This window comes from Amia ocellicauda, chromosome 2 (assembly GCF_036373705.1).
Source record: "Amia ocellicauda isolate fAmiCal2 chromosome 2, fAmiCal2.hap1, whole genome shotgun sequence".
Lineage (NCBI taxonomy): Eukaryota > Metazoa > Chordata > Actinopteri > Amiiformes > Amiidae > Amia > Amia ocellicauda.
Window position 1 is genome coordinate 38,380,151 of NC_089851.1, and position 24,805 is coordinate 38,404,955.

The following is a 24,805-nucleotide window of genomic DNA, read 5'->3' on the forward strand; positions in this document are numbered from 1 at the left end:
AATTGGGGGGACCACATATAAAGATGTGTGTAATTCCTCTTAAAGCAAATCTTGATTGTTTCCTTTCAAATCCATTGTGATTATGTACAGAGCCAAAATGATGAAAACTGTGTCTGTCCAAATATTTATGTGGTGTTAGTTTGTATTTCCAAATAAATCTCTGTTTCAGTTAATTAAATATGGATTTACACTATCAACATTTTTGTTTTATGTTTATTTTTTCAGAAATCTGGGAGTAAATTCTGTGCTAGAGCACAACGCTTTAGAAAATAATATTATTTATGTTTAAAAATAATAGTTATAAATCCTGTAGAATATATTTGTAATCATTAATTGATGATTTAGCTTCTTAAAAGTTGTCCACAACTGTGATACAGTGTGTAATATACTTAAGGAATGAAGACCGTATCTATATTTGTAGAAATACATGGATTGTCATTGAAGGTTATTGACTGAATTCCATTTAGGAGATCAAATTAAAATGAATTAATTTACTATTCAGCCGTTCTTGTATTGTTTTTTTAAATACTCAAACACTGCACAGAAGCTTCTTAAAACTGCATATTCAATGCAAGTGTACTATACCAAAAACTATATAATGACACTTATGTCAGCAGCAAGCAGTTTGTTATTTGATGTGTTCGGAGGCCTTCCCACCTACCATCTCTGTACCACTGAATCTCAGGCTGGATGCGTTTGATACTGGGGTAAACGATCACGGTACAGCCCAGGCTCATTGTCTCTCCCTCTCTGCCGAATGACACTGCAAACTTGTCGACAATGTGGACTTCAAACCTTGTGCCATACCCAGAGGAGAGGTCATCTGGAAAATGACAAACATCACAAGTTCACCAATTAAGTGATATTATATACATTTCTTATTATTTTGAATAATAGAAAAGAAACACACAATTAAAAGAGGATGTGAATTTTTTTGTTTGTTCTGTCCTCCCCGAAGCATAACATTATTAAAATCCCTGATTGTGTGCATGAGATTCAACTGTCTTATTTCTAGACCTTTAAACACAGAATTTAGGATTGTTTAACTGGTATGCATGAAGAAACAACATTCAGCAAGGAAAAGGGAATAGTGGGATTGCAGGTTTGTTGCTTGTGTGGGGCTGTGTGGATCAGATTACGATTTGAAGCAAAGTCTGAACCCATCTGCTACACTGGTTTATTTATGTCATACGTTATGGTTCTTAAAAGCTATGAATTGTGGTTATGTTGCCATCACATTGAAACAAATAAAGCCCTCCCTTTCTGTACTTCTAAAGCCAGTGGTTTTCAGTTGTACCCATTTCTGTCACTTACATAAACTTTTACCACACAGTGCTACTAAATGGACTGGATTGGACTGGATTGGACAGACATTTTTTCAATGCTTTTTCAGCTTTTTCAAAGCAGACTTGTAATCAAAACTTGAAAACAAAACAAATCAATGCCTGACAGCTACTTTCTGCTGGATTGACACAAGGAGCCTTGGGCAAACAGAAAGCTGCCATTGACGTCAGAATTTGTAACTGCCAGGTGGGTTTATGTAACTGCTATTCAAAAGACAAGATATTTATTCATGTCACTAGGGCAAAAACGGGAGTTAACACTTACATGATGGAGCCCTGGGAGTGGGAAGAGAATCATCTATCTCTCCTTTGTATCCTAAAAAAAAAAAATGTTATAACACAGAACAATACCTAAAATACCTTTATCTGCAAGCAGGTGATTGAAACACTATTAGCATCATTTAGTATAAAGATAAATAAATATATTAATTCTCTACATAGTATCAGCAGCTGGAGTATACCTTATGCTATAAATAATGAATACAATTGTAATGCATCATGTTAATAGGTTTAGAATAATAGGCAGGAATAATTTATTATTTATATTTATTATATATTATTAAGTCATTCAACAAAGAATGGCAATGCATTATTGTAAGTATGGACTTCCAATTAAAACTAGACTGTATTGCACCTGTATAATGCTCTTATGCTCTGTAAGTCACCCTGGATAAGGGCATCTGCTAATAAATAAATAAATACATAAATTATTATTATTATTATTATTATTATTATTCATAATAATAATAATAATAATAATAATAATAATAATAATAATAAAACCAGTTCTGCACCAGCCTCACTCTTCAGTCAGATTACACTGAAACAAAATGGGATTTATAACCACATAACATTTAAAGATCTTATATGTATTGGCCCTCAAAAGGGGTGTCTGATGTTGTTTAAAAAGCCACAAGTGCAAGTCTTCAATGTAGTTATCTTTCAAATCGGAAGCACAGCCCAAGGGGGAGGGGTTTCTGCGCACTTCTGCGTCACTCTATCAAAGCTGCCATTGGTCCCTGCGTTCGTCACTCAGAACAGGTCCCTTCCCACTTCCTGTTCTATAAAACGTGACGTCAGCGCAGGTTCGTCCTCTTTTGCCATTTCGCTGGACCCGAGAACATGAGCTCTCTGTGTCTTGTCTGTGTACTAGACTTTATTATTATCACTGTTTTTCGGTTGGTTGGCTTCATGGCTGTGTTGTTCGCCACTGTTTTACTAGTGTGTGTGTCTCTATTTGTTTGTATTAGTTATTATTGATCGCTAATCCGATTCTGTTCCGTCCGCGCACTGGGGCTCCGGTTGCGCTTTCGTTTTCAGATCTGTACAAATAGAGCACTTTAAAAATAATAGTGGTGTTTATATAGTGATATATATATTCTGACTGCTTGTTGTGTTTTTCTTTTCCACAGGGCTTTTTCTTCTACAGCAAGAGCGCTAGCAGCAGCAGTAAAATCCGAGGCCCGGCTGCCCAGCCTGAGCCTCAGTGTATCGTAAGAGATCTCGCTCGCGTGAGATGCTCTTCCGCCAGCTTGTGCCTGCACTACAGCCTGTGGCTGCGGCTGTAGGAGAGCTCTCTCAGCTTGCTGGGATCGAGCTCTGCTATGCCTCCACGTCCATGTGTGCAGGCCTCGGTTTTAAGCACCTATGCGGCACTTGTATCCTGCACCTGGTATTTGGAATACTGTTCTGTCCAGCAACAACAAGGTTGGTTGGTGTTGCAGTGCCCCCGTGTCCATAAACTTTGCCGGGTGGAGACGCACTTACAGCAGCGAGTCTGCTAGGCGCTCCACTTGGCACTTGCGTTTCAGTTGTTGTGTGCCCCTGGTGCAAGCACTGACCGGTGCCCCCGCTGCACATTTCCCTAGTCATGCATGTGTGCACTCAGCGATGAGCTCCTCTCTCCCCCACCATTGCGCCCCTTTCTGGCCAACACACCTTGCCCGCCTGGAGTGGTGAAGTCCTCTGCCCCTTCTGTCTGGGCACCAACAGTGGGCGCAAATTAGCCTTGACTTCCAGGTCCGGTATGGCAAGTGACGGTAGGGGGCTCTGGCTCTCCCTCCACCTCAGGGGGCAATTCCTGGCAGCCATTGTGGCGGCACGCTGCCAGCTTTGGCTGTCACAGGCGCTATGGGTCCCTGAGGTGGACAGGACCCACCTCATGGACTCCCCCATCTCACCGGGTTTCACCTTCGGCCTGTCTGTGGTGGCGATGCTGTCACGCACACTCCAAGAGAGAGAAGCCCAAGTTTACCCCATTGCACCCCAGGCCCAGCAGCGATGGCAGCCTGTGGCAGCTCGCCGACAGGGAGGCCCCCTGATTGCAGCTCGCAGGCACTGGTGCAGCCAGAGGGGTGTCCAGGGTGGCACTGGATTGGCCACCCCAAAATTTCATTCGCTACTGGCAGTTTGATGCTCATTTCACCTCTTGTTGAAAGAAGAATTTATTTTGACGTTCGGTGGCGCATTTTTCAAATCAAGGACGAGGAAGAGAGAATATCAACGTTGGTTGAAAGATACAGAAGAAGAAGAAGAAGAAGAACATACAGAAGAAGAAGAGTATTTCCACAGCTCCACAAGCTCTTTTCGCGATTGGCAAAAACATCATATTTGATGTAAGTTTGAAGGTTTAGCATCAGGTTTAGGTTTCCTGAACAACTTCAGTTACTTACTAAAGTTGAGTCGCAGTGTAAGTTAACGTTAGACCTTTGGCTCCATTAACAGACAGTTAATCATATAAGAGAGATCGGTTCCCAATTTAGTCTAACATTATGTTTACATCTGTGCTGGTAATACACGCATATACAGTGTAGTGTGGTAAATGTTTAGCTAATAACTAGTAGTAGGCTACAACTGTCAGTGTTCAGCAAGTTAACATTTAGCAATTTGAAATCCATTAACTCAGTCAGATTTTTGTACTCAATTGTTATTATCAATCTGTTAATGTTACTCAAAGGATTACCACAATTTGCAGATAGCCTGTTTGCTATCGTAAAGGTGTAAGAAATTATAGCTAGCTAAGTTACTTACTACTGAATAGGGCTAGCCATGATCTAACTAGTAATTTAGGATTAATTAAGATTGAGATTGGACACAAATGTGGGTAATTGGATGCTGAGACTGTCTTATTTTTGCATAGGGTCATTTAAACATGGAAAGAAAGGGAGAGATATCAGACTTTGTAAATAAAATAAACTATGCAATTTGTGTAACACACAAATGCTATATTATCTCTTTGGTGCTTGAGCTTTATTTTCTGAAAATATTTTGGATTGTTCAACACTTATAGATCCAGATTATATATTCATGAAAACAGAGTGACCCAAGTCTCTCCAGTATGTGAGTACAGTACTGCGTGTGCGTGCGTGTGCGTGTGTGTGAGAGTGAGAGAGAAAGAAATTGAGCTGCAGTTCCGAGGTAGAGACACTGACTATTCATAGTATGTTAAAGAGTTCTAGTGAAGTGACCCTTTTGGACCACACCATCTGCCACCTTGAAGAACTCTGGGTTAAATGAATGATCACTTCTAGCTCTAATCAGCAATCATAAGATTCATTCATGCTCCTTAGATGCCAGGTTAGGGTTACACACTAATTTTCTGTCATGGTCTATGGACCCCCTGAAGTAGCCTTGGCCACCCCCTGGCCACCCCATGTATAAAACTCTAGTTCTGCCACTGCTCGCAGGCCACAGCCCAGGCAACAGCTGGCTTGTTGTCACTTGAGGAAGCAGGTTCAGAGCCACACGAACCTGATTCTAGGCTGTATCTCCAAATAGGGCCTCCAGGTTGCCTCCATACACACTTTTCTCTCCTTATTCCAACTGAGAGCTTGTGTCAGGGTGTCCATTTGCCAGAAGCTGCTGAGCCTCCTAGCAGCTACATCACAGATCCTCTGCCTCCTCCAATTGAGGTCGCTGCAGTGGTGGTTCAGGTTTCTCAAGATGCCCCCTCACTGCAATCGAGCACAACGGGTCACAGTCACTTCGGCATGCTGGAAGGTGCTCTGTTGGTGGCAGCTGAAGCTAGTGTCACTTAAGACTGTGTTTTAGCTGGCAATCACCTCTGCAAAATGCATGAGCGAGTTGCACGCCCTGTCTGTACACGCATCGTGTGTCCGTTTGCAGGAGATGGCTCCAGGGTCACGCTACGGCCTAACCCTGCATTCCTCCCGAAAGTGTCCATTTCATGTCAATAGGCCTATTGAGTTGATGGCTTTTCATCCTCCTCCCTTCTCTTCAGAGCAAGAGAGTTGGCGTCACCTGCTGTGCCCAGTGTGGGACATCAGTTGCTGTTTGGAACGCACTAAGGACATTTGGCGCTCAGACCAACTGTTTGTGTCTTATGGAGTGCGGAAATGGAGCCAGGTGCTTTCAAAGCAGCGCCTCTCGCATTGGATTGTGGACACCATTACCACGGACTACGAGTCCACCAGGACCTCGGTGCCGGAACACCTGGTGGCCCACTTGACTCGAGGCGTTGCCACATCATGCTCTCTTTTTCAAGGTGTCCCCTTGGCAGACATTTGTGCGGCTGCAGCTTGGGCTTCGCCATTTACATTTGCCCGGTTCTACAGGTTGGATGTGACGGGACCAGACCCTCCATTGGGAACCCGGTGTTGGCTGCGGTCGAGCACAGTAGCCCACGGGCTCTGGCTCCTGATTACTCTCCCAGTCTGTCCCTGTTATGCACATCCTGATGGAGCTATTGAACCATGTCTTCCCTTCCACAGGACTATGCCTTCCAGTCGAGCACCCACACAAGCTGCTCCTGGACTTGCTGACAGCCCTGTTGATGGGTTCTGTCATGCGGCCTACAGGTACGTAGCCTTACGAGGCCGCCCTGTATATAGTTCGTTCATTATTTGCATTGTGTTGCGGTGCATCTGCATTTGAGGGTGGCATTCACAACCTATCGTTCTACAATGTGAGAAGCATGTGCTGTTTTTTTTCATTGTTGTTCTGTTTTATGTTATTCCAAGATATTCATAAAAGCACAAAAATATCTTAAATATCAAATAAATTATATATTTATAAACCAGTAAATAGTAAAGCTAGTAACATAAATATATTATATATATTATATATATATATCAAATATTTCAGTGACTCTGTTATAAAATGCCACTCACAGCTGAAAAATAGATTGAAATTGACCTTTTTAATGCAAGAACACATCTCAGAAGCTTTGCTGGTCTTTGAATTACAAATTAAGCATTAGTACATTTAGTGATATATAATCATTAAAACCAAGTGTTGAAATAAGGATAAAGAATAAAATCACTACTGATCCGATTGAAAAAGTTATTCTGATTAATCATGTATTCTCCAATTTGCAAGACTAATTATACTCTAAACATTACTAAAAAAAATAACTGGGATACTAATTATCTTCAACAAATTGTCCCCAATTATTATTTTACAAACAGGATATGGCAATTCCCTGTCAAGCTGTGGTAACACCAATACATTATTCAGGTTGCAAATGAAAATGATTAGATAACAAAATGGATGCATTATTTCACACTACACATGGAGCGAAAAAGGAATTTGTTTAGGAAAAACACCTATAAATTCATTGCTTCATTTTTACAGAAACCGGCTTTAGTGTACACCTTGAGACACCCTCTATTAAACATTTGAGACCTGAGAGGTTGGGCTTGGAAATGCAGTTTGCAGCTGTGAGAATGCACCAATCACAGCCTTTTAACACTGGCAACTTGTCAAGGCCAGTATATATATTTAGGTCCCCCTAACATCTCAGCTGTCTTTATTTTTAAATCTAAATTAAAAATACTTGTATTATTTCCTCCCTTTCACCTTACATGACTATCTGGTTTAGATTCACACATTTGCTGTAAAGCACAAAAGTAGCTTGGCAAGATAAGGCACATTCAGTTTGGAGGTAATAGCTTTTGTACTATGCTTCATGCTCATCAAATTGATTCAGTCCACTGCTCTCTCTGTGAAAGAACTGCTACTGTTGCTCAATGCTGAATCATTACCCAACAGGAAGTGATAAATGTATGCTAGGCTTATTGAATAAAATGGTTATGCTTTGGCGAAGCCTTGCCTTATCAGAATATCATTAATATTCTGCTCTCTTCCTCCTTTGTGACCTAGATCTAAGCATAACCCAATTCGACCATGTATTGTGCTCTACAAAAACCAAGGAGTAGGAAAGCATCTGACCAACATGTTTCTAATAGTAGTATGTGTCAAAAGTTAATTAAAATTAAGCCAGACATTTTACAAATAGGGCTGTTGTGTAAAAGAGGAGCCAAGGGAAAGTTATTAAAGTCTGAAAACGTATCCCCGTTTTTGTGCTCAGCTGGCTAACCTCTTTAGTACTGTGTTAAACTGTGTTTTTTTGTTAATCGATTAGTTTTCATCCAGAGTGGATCACTGTTGCAACATCTAATTTACCTAAAGCAGGACAGCCTGACACTCAGGATTCAGGATGGTGAAGGACAGTCATTTTATACATTTATTAGCATGTATTTAAACCAATGCCCTTATGAAAGCTTAGAGCACAGCAACATGCCTGTTTTTGTATTACTATCCCATGCATGGAATTTGATTTGTTATTTTTATCAATATAATATCTAATACCTCTCTATATTTTATGATTTATTTAATTTATTTTTTATAGAGATTTTACCATGTTACACTATAGTAAACCTTTAGTACTTTGTTTGTTTTTCTATATGTCCAAGTCAGGTTGAAGTGAAATGTGATTGGATGGTAATTGTGCACCATTTTATAGTCTTGCTCAAGTGACTTCCTTTTTGTTTGTTTGTGTAATTTGATCCGTTTTCATTTCTTTATTTATGAAGCTACAGTAAAGACATGCTTCATTCCAGAATTCTCTTTCTATGCCAGAAAGTCCTACACAGACACCCTGAAGATACCAGCAGGGAAAGTGTCTGTAACCTTTAGTGCCACTTAAAAATGCAATGAAGGGAAATGTGGCCTTAGTACAAGCCACGCCACACATATACTACAATAACAACAGTGGGATAATGCCCAGCATTTGTGCTTTTACTATCTGAAATTGTGAAAGCAAAGACAACTTAGTAACAGTAGTGTAACACTTTATGCGTAATGGAGAATAGGAGCAGTTAACGCCATGCAAACCTACTTTTCACCACTACCGAAGCGTAGGCAGATAGCTCTCCTTTTGCATTCATTGCAGAAACACGATACTGTGCTGTGTCATCAAAATCACATCTGAAACAAAAGAAAGTTATTTTTTTTATTTTTTTATTTTTTCAGAATATTACACTGATATTTTAATGTATTTTAAGCGTTATATTAATGCATTAGTATTTATACAGATAGTTTTGCTATTTCAACAGCACACAAAGAAGTCAGTGTGGCAACAGAAGTTACTATCACTAGTTTGCAATATTTTGAAAGTATTCTAACATTTGCAACACATTCATAATTGTTTTTTGAAGCCAACAAAGCAGTCAGTGAATACAAGTCATTATATATATATATATATATATATATATATATATATATATATATATATATATATATATATATATATATATATATAATGCATGTATGTATGTATGTATGTATGTATGTAGGTATATATATATATATAAATATTTAGCATTTAAACTGCAAAATTATCCCATGCCAAGTAGCTGCCACAGTACTGGAATTAGTACTATGCAACAGCACTGCACTTCATATAATGTCAATTTTTAAGGCATCATGGTAAGTCTACTTTACAATTGATTTATTACAATAGTTCCATTGAACTATTATTAGCTGTGAGTACAGTTCTGGATAACACTCACACTGACAGGATATATTTAGAAACTTCCCTTATAAAGGGTACCATGCAAGAAACATAAAATAATATCTCATGGCAACTGCCCCATTGTTACTGTGGTGTACTGTGCTAAACATTTACAAACGTCCTTTTACATATATTGTTTTTTGAAATAAATGTGCAGGACCAAAACATTTATTCTTTTCAGTCACATCAAAAATAGGTCACAAACACAGAAGTGTCGGTCCTGTATCTTAAGAGAATTCCTTCTGCATGACTCTGAGATATTTTTAGATGACCGCTTTGTTATCAAACGACAAGCCGAGAAATGTTTCATATCACATAACACTCTGGACAAGTTTGCTGCCCAACAGACTGGCTCCATAGTGTGATCTCTGTCAAACATTCAGTCAAGGCCCTGACCCAGGAATTTACCACAGCGCTCTGATTAGAACTCCTAAACTGTAAATGCAGTTTCCCCCGGACTGGTGCAGCTTAACTGTATTGTAAGCAGAACTAAATGCACATTTTTTCATTTAATAATCAACAGCAACAATAACAGTTGCCATTTAAAGGGTTTCAGTAAAAAGCATTTTTCTCCAAAATGATTCAACCAAATTAAGCAAAGAACAGGGAAAAGGAGAAGGAGAAATCAGCACTTAAACCAATTTTATACTGTGGAAATGTAAACTTTGTAATAAAATAATGTGATTTTGTGAAATTAAAGTGTATTATTTTAATAATTATAAGGTACATCCATGAAGCATGAAGCTTAAATAAATTCTATAATTGTCATAGGATCTGGCTTGGGGTTTATTTAAACTTTGAAGGTAAGGTTTAGACTGGGTTTTCAGTGACGTGACTCTTAAATGCTGGGGCTAACAATAGAGGGATCCCAGTGTCTCTTAATATAAGCAGAACAGCCCTGTTTGCTGGTGAGGATTTCCTTACCTGTTGATCTCCAGAGAGTGGACGCTGTACCTGCTCTCTATCTTATACTTTCCAGTATGGGTATGGAGATCAATGGCAACATTATTTTTGTACCTAAGAGTGCAGGAAAAAAGGAAGGAAATAAGGAGGAAGACAGATGTGCAGGTGATTTAAAAAGAAAAAGCTGGAAAATGAAAAAGCCACAGAGAAAGATATAGAGCATAGAGTATTTCTCTAGCAAATAAGTGAATTACTACATACACTACCAGTCACAAGTTATAGAATAGTAAGTGGTAAACTGCCAGAGGTTAACAAAAAACTGAAAAAGAATGCACATTTCAGAGTTATGCTGTGTTACTACACCCTCTTAAGCATTATTTGTCAGTGTTCCACGCAGCTACTGTGCATAGAAGTGACACTGTATTCCTACAGTGAGCACATTGTTTGAAAGCTTATTCTCTTGGCTACCAGTGCGTTTCATTCTCAAACACATCTGATTTACAGTTTCCGTGTCGCCCGCTGTCATTCAGAGACTGGGGAGTCAACAGGCAGTCTGCTCCGGGAAGGGGGGTTCATTTAGACAGTCACAGATCACTCAGTTTCGATTAGATTTCTTTGCAAACAGGCTTCTTTTGTTCAGAACAACCTAACGATTAATCCAGTATATATTATTTCATGTTCTATTAAACACAGAGAAGTTCACATCCAATAATGTAAAATCGTTATGTATTGTACAGAGTTTTCCATCTTGAGTCTCAGCTTTCATAGGATACCCAACACTTGGCAAACACAACAGTGAAGAGTACACATGGGATTAAAGAGAAGCACACGGATTTGGTGCCCTTTTAAGGGTACCAGGGTGGTTTGTCAGTTTAAGGGATTACATTTTGTTAAACAAAACTATTTCTTTTTTATCTCCAATTGTTTATTTGTTCTATCCTTTAATTTCAGAGTACACTGAGACATTAAACTGCGTACATTTCAATAAAAACTGGAAAAATGGAGGTGCTCTAAAACGTTTGACTGGTAGTGTACATATTAGGGAAAAACCAAGCTGGCTTGCACTATCGTACCTAAATCAGACTTGTTTTAAAATATTGCAGTCATAACAATTACAGATACATGTTTTTATTCTTCCATGCAGGTGATACAATTCTTAGAAGCATGTTGGTCCTGCCAAGCTGCATTCCAGGGTAGCACACTCAGCTGGTTTAGTTAGTGTAGCATGAGAGTCAGCTGAGACCTTCTCTAGCCATGTATGATTCGTTTCCCTGTCATCTAACCATCTGGGTTTAAATAACACCTTTATCTGAAAGGCATCTTTTAAGGGAGGACACATTTTGGCTTCGCATCAGGTTGTCACAGGGTGCAATGCCAAAATAACTACTCCTCATCCCATGTTACATGATCAAAAAGTAAGAATTCAATTGAAGAAAAGAACGAACATCTTCAAAAGGTATGAGACAACTAATATGTTCACAATGCAAAGCTAAACAGCTAAGATCTTTTACAATGTAGAAAACTTTATAACTTTACTTACTGAAATATAACATGTACTATACAAGCACAACAAAACGACTTCATTGTTTAGCAAATTGAAATGTTGCAAAACATAATTCCTCCTTTATCCATTCTTTATTAATTCAATACTTTTCTGAAAACTCTCACATTATGAAAGGCACAATCACAGATTCAGCGGTGCGTCTCTCCCTCTCCTTTACTCTGCCTGCTTATTATCATGTAACAAGGCAACCCAACCGCCCACTCAAATGACTCATGTTTCCGTCAGCAACTGCTCAAGAACTTCCCAGGCCAATTAAGCCATTCTGTAAACTACTCCTCTAGCCAATCCTGAGACAAAAAAAAAATAGAATTGAAATAACTGATTCTGATTTACATCTATTACCTTCAAACCAACTGAAAAAATTGTCCTAAAGGTAACAGAACTTTAAGTTTTAATAAATATGTATTACACCATCCAATCAAAATATACCAAGTCTGTACCTGGAACAGAGGTTTGTTTCATGGCTATGGATGATACACAATCGGCAAAATCAATGTTTCACAAAGGAAGAGCTTCCTTTCCCATATATGTCCACTTACCAAGTGACTCTTGGTTCAGGCCAGCCGGACACAGTGCAGTGCAGTTTCACATTCTGTTTCTCCCACACCGTGTGGGATCGTGGCTTAATGACAAACTCAGGGGCATGCATAAGACTGTCTTCATTCAGCTTCTTGTGGAACTCTTCCTTCTCATGGATCTAAAAAAATATATATATATATATATATATATTTTACTTATTGATTCAGAACACTGTTTAATGCAATACATGAATATAACAAATATAATGCAAAAAAAAAACATTGGTAGCCTGATTATGCAATTCAGGTAGTTCTTCAGCAATAACCATTCATATTTAACAGTGCTTTAGGAGAAAAGCAACTACTGATTCATATGTTGACAGTCAAACAAATGTGGGTTTCAAGAAAGATATGTAACAATGCCTTCTACCCAGTAACCATTATATAATCTCAGTGGAAAAACTGGAAGTTTATTTTTTTATATCCTTGTTCACCTTGTTTGGCTTTTTTATACAATGTAACTGTAGTCATGTTTTCTTCACAATAGTAACCAATGAGAATACACATGTATACATATATATGTATATCACAGTGAGGTGTTTTTAGTGGATGATATCAATGAGAGTAACTGCCAGTTACCAAAAATAAGTGTAACCTGAGTAGGTTACACTAGATACTTTAGCATTATAGCACATGGAGCTGGCATTTATACAGATCATGAAGACTGCCCAGAGCACAATATAGTGTGGTATGTGACCCTAAGCCTGTACCTTAAACAATCCAGCTCTAGACATTTGAAATACCCATTACAATGGAACAAAGTGTAGGCAGTACTGTATAAACCCAGTAGCAGAGTTACCCAAATATACAGTACAGTATGAATATATTTGAATAATGTTCAAATAAATACACGGTGTAGCCCACTTTTTTGTAAAACACTGTATATATGCACTTTTTTTCCATAAACAAAAACCTTGACCAAGTAAAAACTTTGATCCACCCACTCAAATAAAATTAAATAAAACACTGGATAGTTGGAAACAAGGAAGAATCCTTTCTCAAACAGAAAACGATCAGTAAATATTGGAATAGGATTTTACAAAAGTCAGATTGGTCAAAGTTCTGATTTGGTCCAGACCAAAGAACTGTTAAATGTGGCCATAGGCATAGGTTTGGAGGGGATGGGGGGTCCAGTGTTGAGAGAATATTACATTTTCCAACCCAGTAATGTATGCCTGTATGCCTGGCTCCATAGGTGTAGGGGCCCAAATTTTGAAATGAAATCTACACCCTTGAATGTGACTATTAGTTTAATTGTTGATTTTTCTTTAACTATATTTCATATGTAATATTTTGTGTGAAATTGTTATTTACTCATTTAAATTGTAATTATATCAAGTTTGATATACAGGGTATCACTGTGTGGCAGAGGTCAGCTTTTTTACCTTTTTGTTTAAGGTGATGTGCTCCGCAGACTCTCTCATAGCAACCTTTCTTGACTTCTTCTCAATCCTTCCAACTTCCATTGTCTGGGACTGGCTGGTGGCCATCAGACTGATACCTTCTTCTGCAGCAAAGAGATTCCTTCTAGCCAGATAACCAGCTGTCTCCTTGATCCTCTCCTCCTCTGTGTCAGTTATTCCGCTGTGAAATTCTCGCCTGGAGACAAAATCAAGTATTTCACAACACACATATTTGTTTTCTGTTTTCCAGAAGGAATCACTACTTTTTGCCCATAAGTTATTATTATTATTTTATGATACTTATCATTGCAAAGTACCAATAATAAGCATGAATGGAGCAGATCTAGAGGAAATATACACCATATACAAAAGGAACCCCATTGCACATGTATGCCTAAATGTTTTAAAATACATTAGAATACAAGACATTTCTCAGTTATTTCAATTATTGAACACGAGTTTAAAATCAATTAATCAATACATATAATCTAATTGAATCTGTCTAGTACAGCAAACATATTTGTAATAATGTATTGCTTTATAAGCTAACAATTGCTTTAGTAAATGACAGCTGCAGCACTTAAAGACGGATGTGCCTGGAAGCTGTCTAGTAGTTCCTAAAACCTTTTCTTACTGTACATACTGGCCTCTGAAGACTGGCACAACATAGCCGATGATCTCATTGTCTTTGTCCACAGCCAGGTAGGTGGGTTTGGCTCTCTTGGGTCGTGGGCTTAGTTTGCTCTCCTGCAGCGCCCCACCTGAATACTGGGAAGCTTTCAACCTGTAATAACAAGACCAATATAGCTAGGGCTCAAAGCACATATTTAATTCATTCTGCCACAAGGATGAAGGAAAAAAGGAATCTTGCATACAAATAACATTGAAATTACCCATGTTAGGTCATAAGTAGTTTTAATTACCAGGTTGTAATAACTAACTATGTGTCAAACTGGGAGGGTCATGGCCCGGTAACACTGATTGCAAACCATGGTTCAGTCATGCTAACTCATGCTAACACCTGCTCTATTGCCCAACACTCTTAGTTTACAAAAAACAATGGCTTTTCTGCTCCAGCTACAAATGCAAGATTTGGCCAAGAATTGATCTGACTAACTGTACATAATCAGCAGCAACTAACAACCAGTCCACCTTACTATCCAATGCCCAAAGTGGCCCAACTATTAAATACTATCATATACAAATCTGTGATTATTTGGTATGCATTACATCAGCTACATCTGTTAAAGATTTCACTGATTAATATAGAAGGTTTTGAGATTACCATATTTAGAGCCTTTAATTGATAGACCCTTTAATAAGTCATGTCATTTTAAATCTCAGCCTAATATAGCAAAAGATAATCAGCAGGTTTTTGGATATAATTATCTCACTAGCCTCTACCAAAAATAAAACCTCAGATGTGAATTAATCTATCAAACAGGAAGAAAAATATAGTAAACAAAGTAATCCATGCTTTAATAACTCTTTTAATAGCTTTTATCTCATTAGCCTCCAAGCATGTTGGGAATGCAGCTAAAAATAAGAGACCGAAGCATCGTGATTTCAACTGTTTTGAAATAAAAGTTTGAATAAGCAAATGAAAGACTGGTGTTGCACATGCATCTATCTGATCTTCTGGATAATGTTGGGATATTTGGAAAACTAATGCTCAAGGTAACATCCATTGATGGATATTTTAGCTCATGGTGTGCAATAAGACATTTCACTGGACTCTATAGGACACGGCTAAAGAACCAAATCACAGCATCATATGCATGTAGAAAAATCTAAAAAGTTATTGCAACAGAATATTTACTGAATTTAATGCAGTTTCCAAGAATAAGGGCCTAATTAAAAATTACAAAATGTGAAAATGTGTGGAAATTGCCATGTATGGAAGGCTGCAGACTGCAGTCACGGATGTGTCTGTCCGTGGGCGTGTCTAGTCTAGGTCAGACCCCCCTTTTGTGATTTCAGTGAAATAGAAGGCGCCACTTGACACATGGCTTACTCCCCAAGAACACAGAAATAGCTTGAAGTATTCACAGCAAACCATTATACATTTGGCACAGTGCCATATGAGCAATTCTTCATTCAAATATAAAATGACCAAGTCCAAAACACTTACATTGTATCACAGCGATTCATTTTTCCAGAGCCAGCTGAAGTTGCAATTTACAAAGTTACGTATATGCAAAGTTATTTATACAAAAATATTACAATTAGGAAACAACCCAGTAATAATAACTGGAAATACATGTTTTTGATTATATTGTATATTCTATTGACCACTGGGGATTGTTCTTATAATTATCATCCATAACGCTATGATATTTCCCCCAAAGACATTTTGCTCAGAAATATGTTTAATAAGCAATGTCTTAAAGATAAGACAAAACAAAAATGTGAATCAATATATTTATGCAGGGATTGTTAGGTACACACATTCTGAGAGGCTGCAATGTGCTAGAAATGAGACTCACCTGTACAAGTATACCTATCTAATGACCTATCTATCAGCCAACATGCAAGATAGCAGACTGACTTCTCTCTGCAGCTTTATATAGGCAGTAGAGGAGAATAATTGCTATTATACACAATTCTAATAAGTGTATTAATCTTTAAAATTAAAGTGTACCGTACATAAAGAATATAATAGAGCACATAATGGAGACCTTCCCACTGAAGTCAAAACAGCAGAGTCTGACATCCTTCTGGCGATTATTCAAGACTCATCTTTTCAGACTCTACTTGTAATTTAGTCATTCATTCTCCTGTTAGATTGCACTTTACGTTCTATCATACTACTTGCCTTGCGTTACTAGTACTTGTATTGTTATTTTGATTTCCCTTTCCCTTGGCCCTTGACTGTGACCTAACATATTTTCTGTACTCATCAGCTTTTACACTCCAGGATGTTAGACTTAATTTATTGTATACACCTGTGTAAATTGTAATTTGTAAAATGTATTATGGTTTGAATTGCACTGTAATATGTACATTTGAATTTGTAATGTTTTATGCATTGTACTGAACTGTATTTTTGCACTTTGTATTGCGCTTATATTATAGTTACCCTGGATAAGGTCGTCTGTTAAGAAATAAATAATAATAATAATAATAATAATAATAATAATAATAATAATAATAATAATAATAATACATAAATAAAACGTATTATATAATATAATAATAATGTATTCATGTATCATGAATACAGTGTATAATAACCTATATCCTGTCAGTGTGTCACTCATTATATTCATAGCATGAAATAAAAGACTATTGCTATTTTGTGTCACTGTTATCGCATGGATTTTGTTCTCTAATACGTGGTTAAAGCTTTCCATGAAAAAGTGCTATCAAAATAAAGTAAAAAATGTATAATTATAAAGTTATAGTGTTAACAGGCAACATCACTCTCTATAGAATATCTACTCCTCCAAATGTATTCAAACTATTGATAGTTTAATTTAAAGATCATACTATAAGATCTACTATATTATTGTAAACATTGTATTTGAATTATGTGATGTAATTCTTGAATCTTATAATAAACTATATAATGTTATAGGTCAATTGTATACTACAGCTCATTTCCACATTAAACAGAACTATCGAATACTGTCTTGTCCTGAATTTTGCAGCTAAATCAATTAAATAGCTAGATGTCAGAGGTTAAAAAGCAACACATTTCAGAAACTTAAATATATAGTTTACTTGAAGATAAATACATTAAATCCCTAAAATGCTGCATGTAACTGGATATTTTCCAGTTTCCAAATTCCGGAAGCAGTGTCGATATCACCAAAGATGGAGGACTGAAATCTCTCTCAGCCGCACTGTAAGGATTTGCAATAGGGGGTCTAGTGTATGCATCCAGAGGTACTATAAGAATGAGATGGTAAACGCAGCCGTTTCTTCTGACTTGGCTTGCAGGGAGTCGTGGGATATAGAGAGTTCCAGAGATATGTTTTTCCCCATCTACTGAATGTAAAAGCTGCTGCTCGGCTAGTCTGAACACCTTCACAATAAAATGACTACATATTCCAACATGATTCAATCTGATTCACAAAGTGATATAATTTATTGGCACTTATATTTATTTTGACCAAGTCTGGACTGCAACTCTCTGCTGCTCATGCATATTCATGAGCTCACTGCCTTTAATGTGTGGCTTTGTATTTGAGACAGAACTCTCAATATCACAATATCACACAACTCCGTGTCCAAGCAATGTTAAATTAGCAGTTTACCATCTAATTGTTATAGTATCTCTGAAAAATCTATGATAGCTAAATGCCCACTGCCAGAAACATCTCTTACTGCTGTCTGCAAAAGCCCTTCTCAATTCCGCATCAATTCTGGCTGTGTTAAGGGTCCAATTTAAAAAATGAGTGATGCTGCTAATGCAAGAACCTGTGACAGCTTCTTGCATTTGCAGCATCACTCATTTTTTAATAATTAATTTTTTCTAGGTTGCAAAGTTGGTAGAGAGAGACCTAACTGAGGTGGGTGGAGACTTATTCAATTTTGATATTTCAGTTTTGTATTTTTAATATATATATCGAAGCTCCCGTTCCACCACATCCCAAAGATGCTCTATTGGGTTGAGATCTGGTGACTGTGGGGGCCAGTTTAGTACAGTGAACTCATTGTCATGTTCAAGAAACCAATTTGAAATGATTCGACCTTTGTGACATGGTGCATTATCCTGCTGGAAGTAGCCATCAGAGGATGGGTACATGGTGGTCATAAAGGGATGGACATGGTCAGAAACAATGCTCAGGTAGGCCGTGGCATTTAAACGATGCCCAATTGGCACTAAGGGGCCTAAAGTGTGCCAAGAAAACATCCCCCACACCATTACACCACCACCACCAGCCTGCACAGTGGTAACAAGGCATGATGGATCCATGTTCTCATTCTGTTTACGCCAAATTCTGACTCTACCATCTGAATGTCTCAACAGAAATCGAGACTCATCAGACCAGGCAACATTTTTCCAGTCTTCAACTGTCCAATTTTGGTGAGCTTGTGCAAATTGTAGCCTCTTTTTCCTATTTGTAGTGGAGATGAGTGGTACCCGGTGGGGTCTTCTGCTGTTGTAGCCCATCCGCCTGTACGTGTACGTGTTGTGGCTTCACAAATGCTTTGCTGCATACCTCGGTTGTAACGAGTGGTTATTTCAGTCAAAGTTGCTCTTCTATCAGCTTGAATCAGTCGGCCCATTCTCCTCTGACCTCTAGCATCAACAAGGCATTTTCTCCCACAGGACTGCCGCATACTGGATGTTTTTCCCTTTTCACACCATTCTTTGTAAACCCTAGAAATGGTTGTGCGTGAAAATCCTAGTAACTGAGCAGATTGTGAAATACTCAGACCGACCCGTCTGGCACCAACAACCATGCCACGCTCAAAATTGCTTAAATCACCTTTCTTCCCCATTCAGACATTCAGTTTGGAGTTCAGGAGATTGTCTTGACCAGGACCACACCCCTAAATGCATTGAAGCAACTGCCATGTGATTGGTTGGTTAGATAATTGCATTAATGAGAAATTGAACAGGTTTTCCTAATAATCCTTTAGGTGAGTGTATATTATATATATATATATAATCCGCAACAATTAGTGAAAATGCTTTAAGTTAGAAAAAATGCTGGTTTACATTAACACCTAGTGTTCTTTACTTTAAATGTTTGCACAGTAGATAAACTGTAAACATGCAAATGCTGAGAGAAATTGCTCAGTGGGTTCAGGATGTAACACAATAGTCAAAGCTTAACCAGCAAAATGCTTTTATGTTGATATGTTTTAACAAGAATGTGCACCTAAAATAAATGGATACACAGGAGCCTGAATTAAAATTAATCTTCTGTTGGATATATCCCATATGAAATAACTGAAGTTTGTTCACTGGTGAGTCTGCAATTTTTGCTATTTAAAACTGAAGGGAACACACCCCACCTTTTCTGCTATGTGTAATACTTAAAACATAACGAGAAGATTAAATATACTGTCTTTTGTTTTACAAATTGGTTATATGATAAGCTTTTTAAAGAAACAAACAAAAACATTGAGTTTTAAAAAGTTCGAGGCCTAATATTTAATCCATAGTAGTATCCCCTTTTTAATTCAAAAAGAGCAAGAAATAAAAGTACTGATTTTTTTAGGAGAATTTACTTAAAAATAACTTAGAAAGAACATCAAATTTTATAAAAGCACAAGAATAAAAAATATGTTTTTGTATTCGTAAAATGCCATATAAATCTGTGGAGGCCACTATTATGTGAGAAGCAGATCTAATGAATTCTCGCAACAAGGAGACATAAATGTCTCTGCCACCTACAATTTCTAAAATATGCATTCTCTGATGCTTTGAACTAAGTGCTACGACTAATTTAAACCTGGTTTAATATATAAATAAAAAGTGTACCTTATGTTGAAGAAAAATACATTGTCCAATCTTTTAGAACTAATATGCACCAAGTTCAATGTAACCCTGTCTCTTCTTCCTATAAGGATGTAATATGGCATTGGAGAGTCAATGAAATGTATAACTTAGCAGACAGGGAGTTGATTGAGTGTGCTAATGCTATCCTGTTACTGGACTAATTAACAGCAGAGGCATTACAATCCATATCACTCCCAGCAGGACCATCAAAATACTGAACGTGTGTTGATGGATTAGATTTGGGCGATAATGCCAATATCAGGGAATTAGTTAAAAAATTGGTAAAGCAATACACATACCATCTCAGAACCATACAAGCCCATTACAATTAAAAGTACAATTTCCAAGGAACACACTTTAAAGCAAAATAAATAAATAAATAAATAAATAAATACTAAAATGTCTGGATAAGTGAAATAAATGGTCATAAACTCTGTATCATAGTAAGTAGAAAATAGTGACTTATTCACCAAGTTCAAATGATTGAAAACGTTTAAATTATCCCCAACACATGAATATTATATACAGTTTATTAATATTATTGTTATTGACTTCACATTCTGGAGCTCTATGTTTGATGGTTTAGAAACCTAGCAATGACTAGCTCTCACAGAACTGCTTTTTAAGACCTCTAAACTGCAGGAATCCAGTGAAATCACATCAGTTCTGTGATGAGGACACAGAGTTGAAGAAACAGCCCATGGGAAACATGCACTGGTTTGAATTTACATCACGACTGGCTTTTATGTTTGTTTTGTATATACTGTATATTGCATTTAACTTCACTCTTAATACAAATTCAAAAAATATGAAATATGTATATAACTAACAGAAATAAATAAATTACAAAACTACTCAGGGTCATCAGAGGTTTCTTTCTTTTACAATCCTATGGAGTTCAGAGTTGTAATTTACAATTATCAGGTGGGTCAAGGTTATGAATCAAAGTCTGTAAACATTATTGGCATATGTTAGCATTACTCACAACCATCACCTGAACATGACTGGGTACTTGTAAGAGCTTTAAACACAAAATGTGCTCCCCAGAGAGACTGATGTTGTACAAAATGATGTTCTTGTGCAGATCGGCAGAACCTCTGGTACATATTTCTGTTTTCAACCTTACAACAATAACTTGTATTGTCTCTCCTGCATGCACCACTGCATCTTAAAAATGTATACTACAAACAGAATAAAAACATCCATTATTCCACTTTGGCCAATGTTAGTAACTAGATGATGTAATGTATAATAAGATATCTGATGAGAATATATTACTGAACTGTTTCCCATAAGTATCCTAATGGAAATAGTATAGGTATTGAACACAAAATGCACGTTCAGCAATAAGTAAGATTAACTGCAATCCAAATGAGGCTCTAATGTCCAAAATTCAATTAATGGACCAAACACACAACAAATTAAATTTACTAATGACCTTACTTTTACAGACACCATATTTGTATATCTGTTCTCAATAAAACAATGAAACAGGACACATAACAAATACAACACTGGACAAAAGACAAAACTAATGTCACAGATCATGCACTTTTGATTAGGTAAAGCTTTCAAACATGCCATTCTCAGTCCCACTTCACCATCCTCAATTACAAGCCAACAGAAGGCCCTTCTGCCCTGTTTTCAGCTCTGTTACAGTCTGAAGGTCAGCCAGCCTTCAGGGGAATGGTCAAAAAAGGCCACGACCTAACAGGGTTAGCCCATCCAGGTCATTCCTCACTCACAATCCCCACATTATTCACATATCAGTGTATGGACAAATACTTCCATTTCTAAGGGTACATACAAATCACTTGACAATTGAGACCACAGGTGATTAAGATTTAGTTCATACAGTTTTTTTTCCACTCATACATTGCCCTTACTTCAAGACACCTTTAACATTTTGTTTCAACAAGAGGTCAACATACTTAAGGACAGTTATTTTTAGACTGCAATACCACCCAGGTCACCTCATCAATTGAAAAGTATATTCATTCAAGTTGCATACAGACATGCTTGTCATGTAACAGTATATTAGATCTATGTACATATTTTCACATATATATCCAAAAAAGTATGGAACAAAGATATGTTGTGTTTTGGAAGGCATAAAAGGATGCTGGATATTTATGATGAGAATGCCCAGTAACACTATAAAAATAGAAATTACTGAACATCAAAGGAATACTACTTCTAAATACTAATGTCGATCAGAGGTTGATCAATAATATTGACCACTTATTGAGTTGATTATTTAAAGTAAATTATTCAAACTATTGGCTGATTCCCTATACTATTTCAAGTCTACAATTTATGGTTTAAAATATTATTTTCATTCAAGGTGTACTACCTGTAATATAAATTGCAGTATGTAGAGTAGTATTTAATTCATTCAGTTGATCTGCTAATAATACCAATTCACTTGCTGGGAACGTGGGTGAATGAAAAGCCAGAAGACATGCAAATGACATCCCAGCTCTGCCTGATCTTGTTTGGGAAACACCACAACAATGCAGCACATAATGGGAAAACTGCATTTGCTGATAGTCATCTATCGTGTCAGATATCCTTGCCTTGACCAATATATGCAATACTTCTGACTACACAGTTTTTCATGTGTGAATACTCAAAAGAAAAGTGTATCTGGCCTGTTATCTTCATAACTGGCAGATTGTTTTTCTAGTGGCCCCAGCATCCAGAGAAAAGGTAAACCACCTCTATTAAAAGGAAACTAGTATCACAAAAAATGCAATACATATCTCGCATGGGCAGGGGTGAAGGAACTATAATTAAGTTACTCTTAATCAATTCAGTTTATCCAATGAGAACTAATCCCATATCACGTTTTCCTTTCACAATTGTCTTTGTACATGTTGTTAATACATTCACAATATATGCACTGTAATGTCACAAAGATTTCAACTGAATTGTCATTACAAAGCAGATTGGATAAGGAAGATATTTGTATATGTTTTTTAATCAATATGATCTAGTTTTAAATAATCCCCTTTCCAAACCTTTGTGGAGTAATGCAGAACTGCATTGTTTGAACAACATTGTTTCAATGTGTATACTGTGATGAAAGATATACTAATACAGAATTATATATAATGCAGAAACGCAGATAAGTCCTAGACAGCTTATTGGAAACAGTTGTTGCAGAATCCACGCATCTGTGATAATAGGTTTCTGTGGGTAATCTTCACACCACAGGCAACAATGAATCCTATTGTGATGATTTATTTACATTGAAAAGGCATCAGGTTTAGCAAATAATAAACTAAATAAAACTGATAAGCATCAAAGTATTACAAGAAGAAGATTTTACACAAAGTGAAAACTGCCTGTGAAGATCATATGATAACCCTGTGTCTCTCTCACCCTGTGCTGCTGGTTGACAAGCTGCTCTTCTCTTCGTGGTAGTGGCTGAGGGCGGACGACACCCCCGTGCTGCGGTACCCACGATCATAGTGCCGGTGATGTTTCTGGTAGAAAGGTAAGGACCCTGAGGACATCCTGAGCGGCTCCAAACGTGGTCTTTAGTCCGAGTCTTTGTAGTTTCTACTTCAGTGCCAAGCTCTGTTTGAGAATATAAAAAACACAAGTGGTAAAACATTTTGACATCCATCAAAACTTCTTCTGATGCCTCTTATAATTAGATCTTAGTCCAGTTGTTCTCAGTCGTGGTTCTGGGAACCCCCTGCCCTGCTGCTTTTTGTTCCAACTGAGCTATCAATTACTTCATTACTAGTAGGGTACTTAATTGAATCTCAATTTAACTAATAATTGTCAAATTAAACAAATTAGTTCAATTGAGGGATCAACTGAGTAATTTGAGAGCCTGGTTGGAACAAAAACCAACAGGGAAGGGGGTCCCCAGGACTAGGACTGAGACCCAGTGTCTTAGTCCCTTTCGACTTAGTTCTTTCATAATGCTCAGGTGCTGCTGTCATAAAAGCTGAAATGGTTTGTGTTATTGACTTTGGAGGGCCAACAATCCAGTCAATGTAATTGTTGATATCAATACTGGCATACACGTCTAAAGTTGTATATAATACATACACGAATGAATTAAAAATTATCACACATCAACAGTTTACACCCATTGAAAATCTAATGCCATTTATAGATCAACGTGGCATGCAGCCTTTTCAACAGGTAACAAGCGCACTTACCAAAGCTAAAATGTTATCGGTTGGTGAGAAGGCAGAAAGAGGAATAAAACTCCAAAAAAAGTGAACAATTGTGAATCCAGGCAAAGCGGCGACTAGGTGCAGGGCTGTGGACTGCACTGCGATCCACCGAACAAAAATAATGCTGGGAGTCAGTGGAATGTCAGCGCCCCAGTCCCGACCTTTTATGGCCAGGGAGGCTGATAAATATAGCAGCGGGGCAGCAGCTAAGCTATCACAGCTCATAAGCTCTCACAAACAAACCAGCTTTCAACAAAAGTACAGCAACTCTTTTTTGTTTTTAGAACTTTTCGAATTCTTGGTTTGATCTGGATTAGCTTCCTGTCCTGTCATCAGATCAAAGCTGAAGTAGCCTGTTACCTAGACAGGATGAATGACTGTCCGAGATTTACACTACAATCAAATTATAATAATAAGGAATTCAATCAGAATAAATTTATTGGATTATTTGGTTCACAAACATTCTGGAATAGTAGAATGTTTCTAATGGAATTATGCTTTGTATTATGTATTTATGCAACAAATATAAACAACGTAACGCTGCTTAA

At 37.3% G+C, this 24,805-nt stretch overlaps 1 protein-coding gene across 2 annotated transcripts in view; it reads right to left on the reverse strand.

Annotated features, from left to right (window-relative positions):
• Positions 1 to 24,380, reverse strand: part of LOC136770822 (myomesin-1) — a 68,301-nt gene extending 43,921 nt beyond the window's left edge. For both annotated transcript variants that reach the window (XM_066723427.1, XM_066723426.1), the window contains exons 1-9: positions 24,240 to 24,380; positions 23,446 to 23,643; positions 14,248 to 14,388; positions 13,587 to 13,800; positions 12,163 to 12,320; positions 10,081 to 10,173; positions 8,482 to 8,570; positions 1,609 to 1,659; positions 662 to 823 (exon numbers count right to left, since the gene is read on the reverse strand). In XM_066723427.1, coding sequence (XP_066579524.1) covers positions 662 to 823; positions 1,609 to 1,659; positions 8,482 to 8,570; positions 10,081 to 10,173; positions 12,163 to 12,320; positions 13,587 to 13,800; positions 14,248 to 14,388; positions 23,446 to 23,579 — 1,042 coding nt within the window. In that variant the 5' untranslated portion in view covers positions 23,580 to 23,643; positions 24,240 to 24,380. The remainder of the gene's footprint in view (positions 1 to 661; positions 824 to 1,608; positions 1,660 to 8,481; positions 8,571 to 10,080; positions 10,174 to 12,162; positions 12,321 to 13,586; positions 13,801 to 14,247; positions 14,389 to 23,445; positions 23,644 to 24,239) is intronic.
• Positions 24,381 to 24,805: the final 425 nt, after the last annotated feature.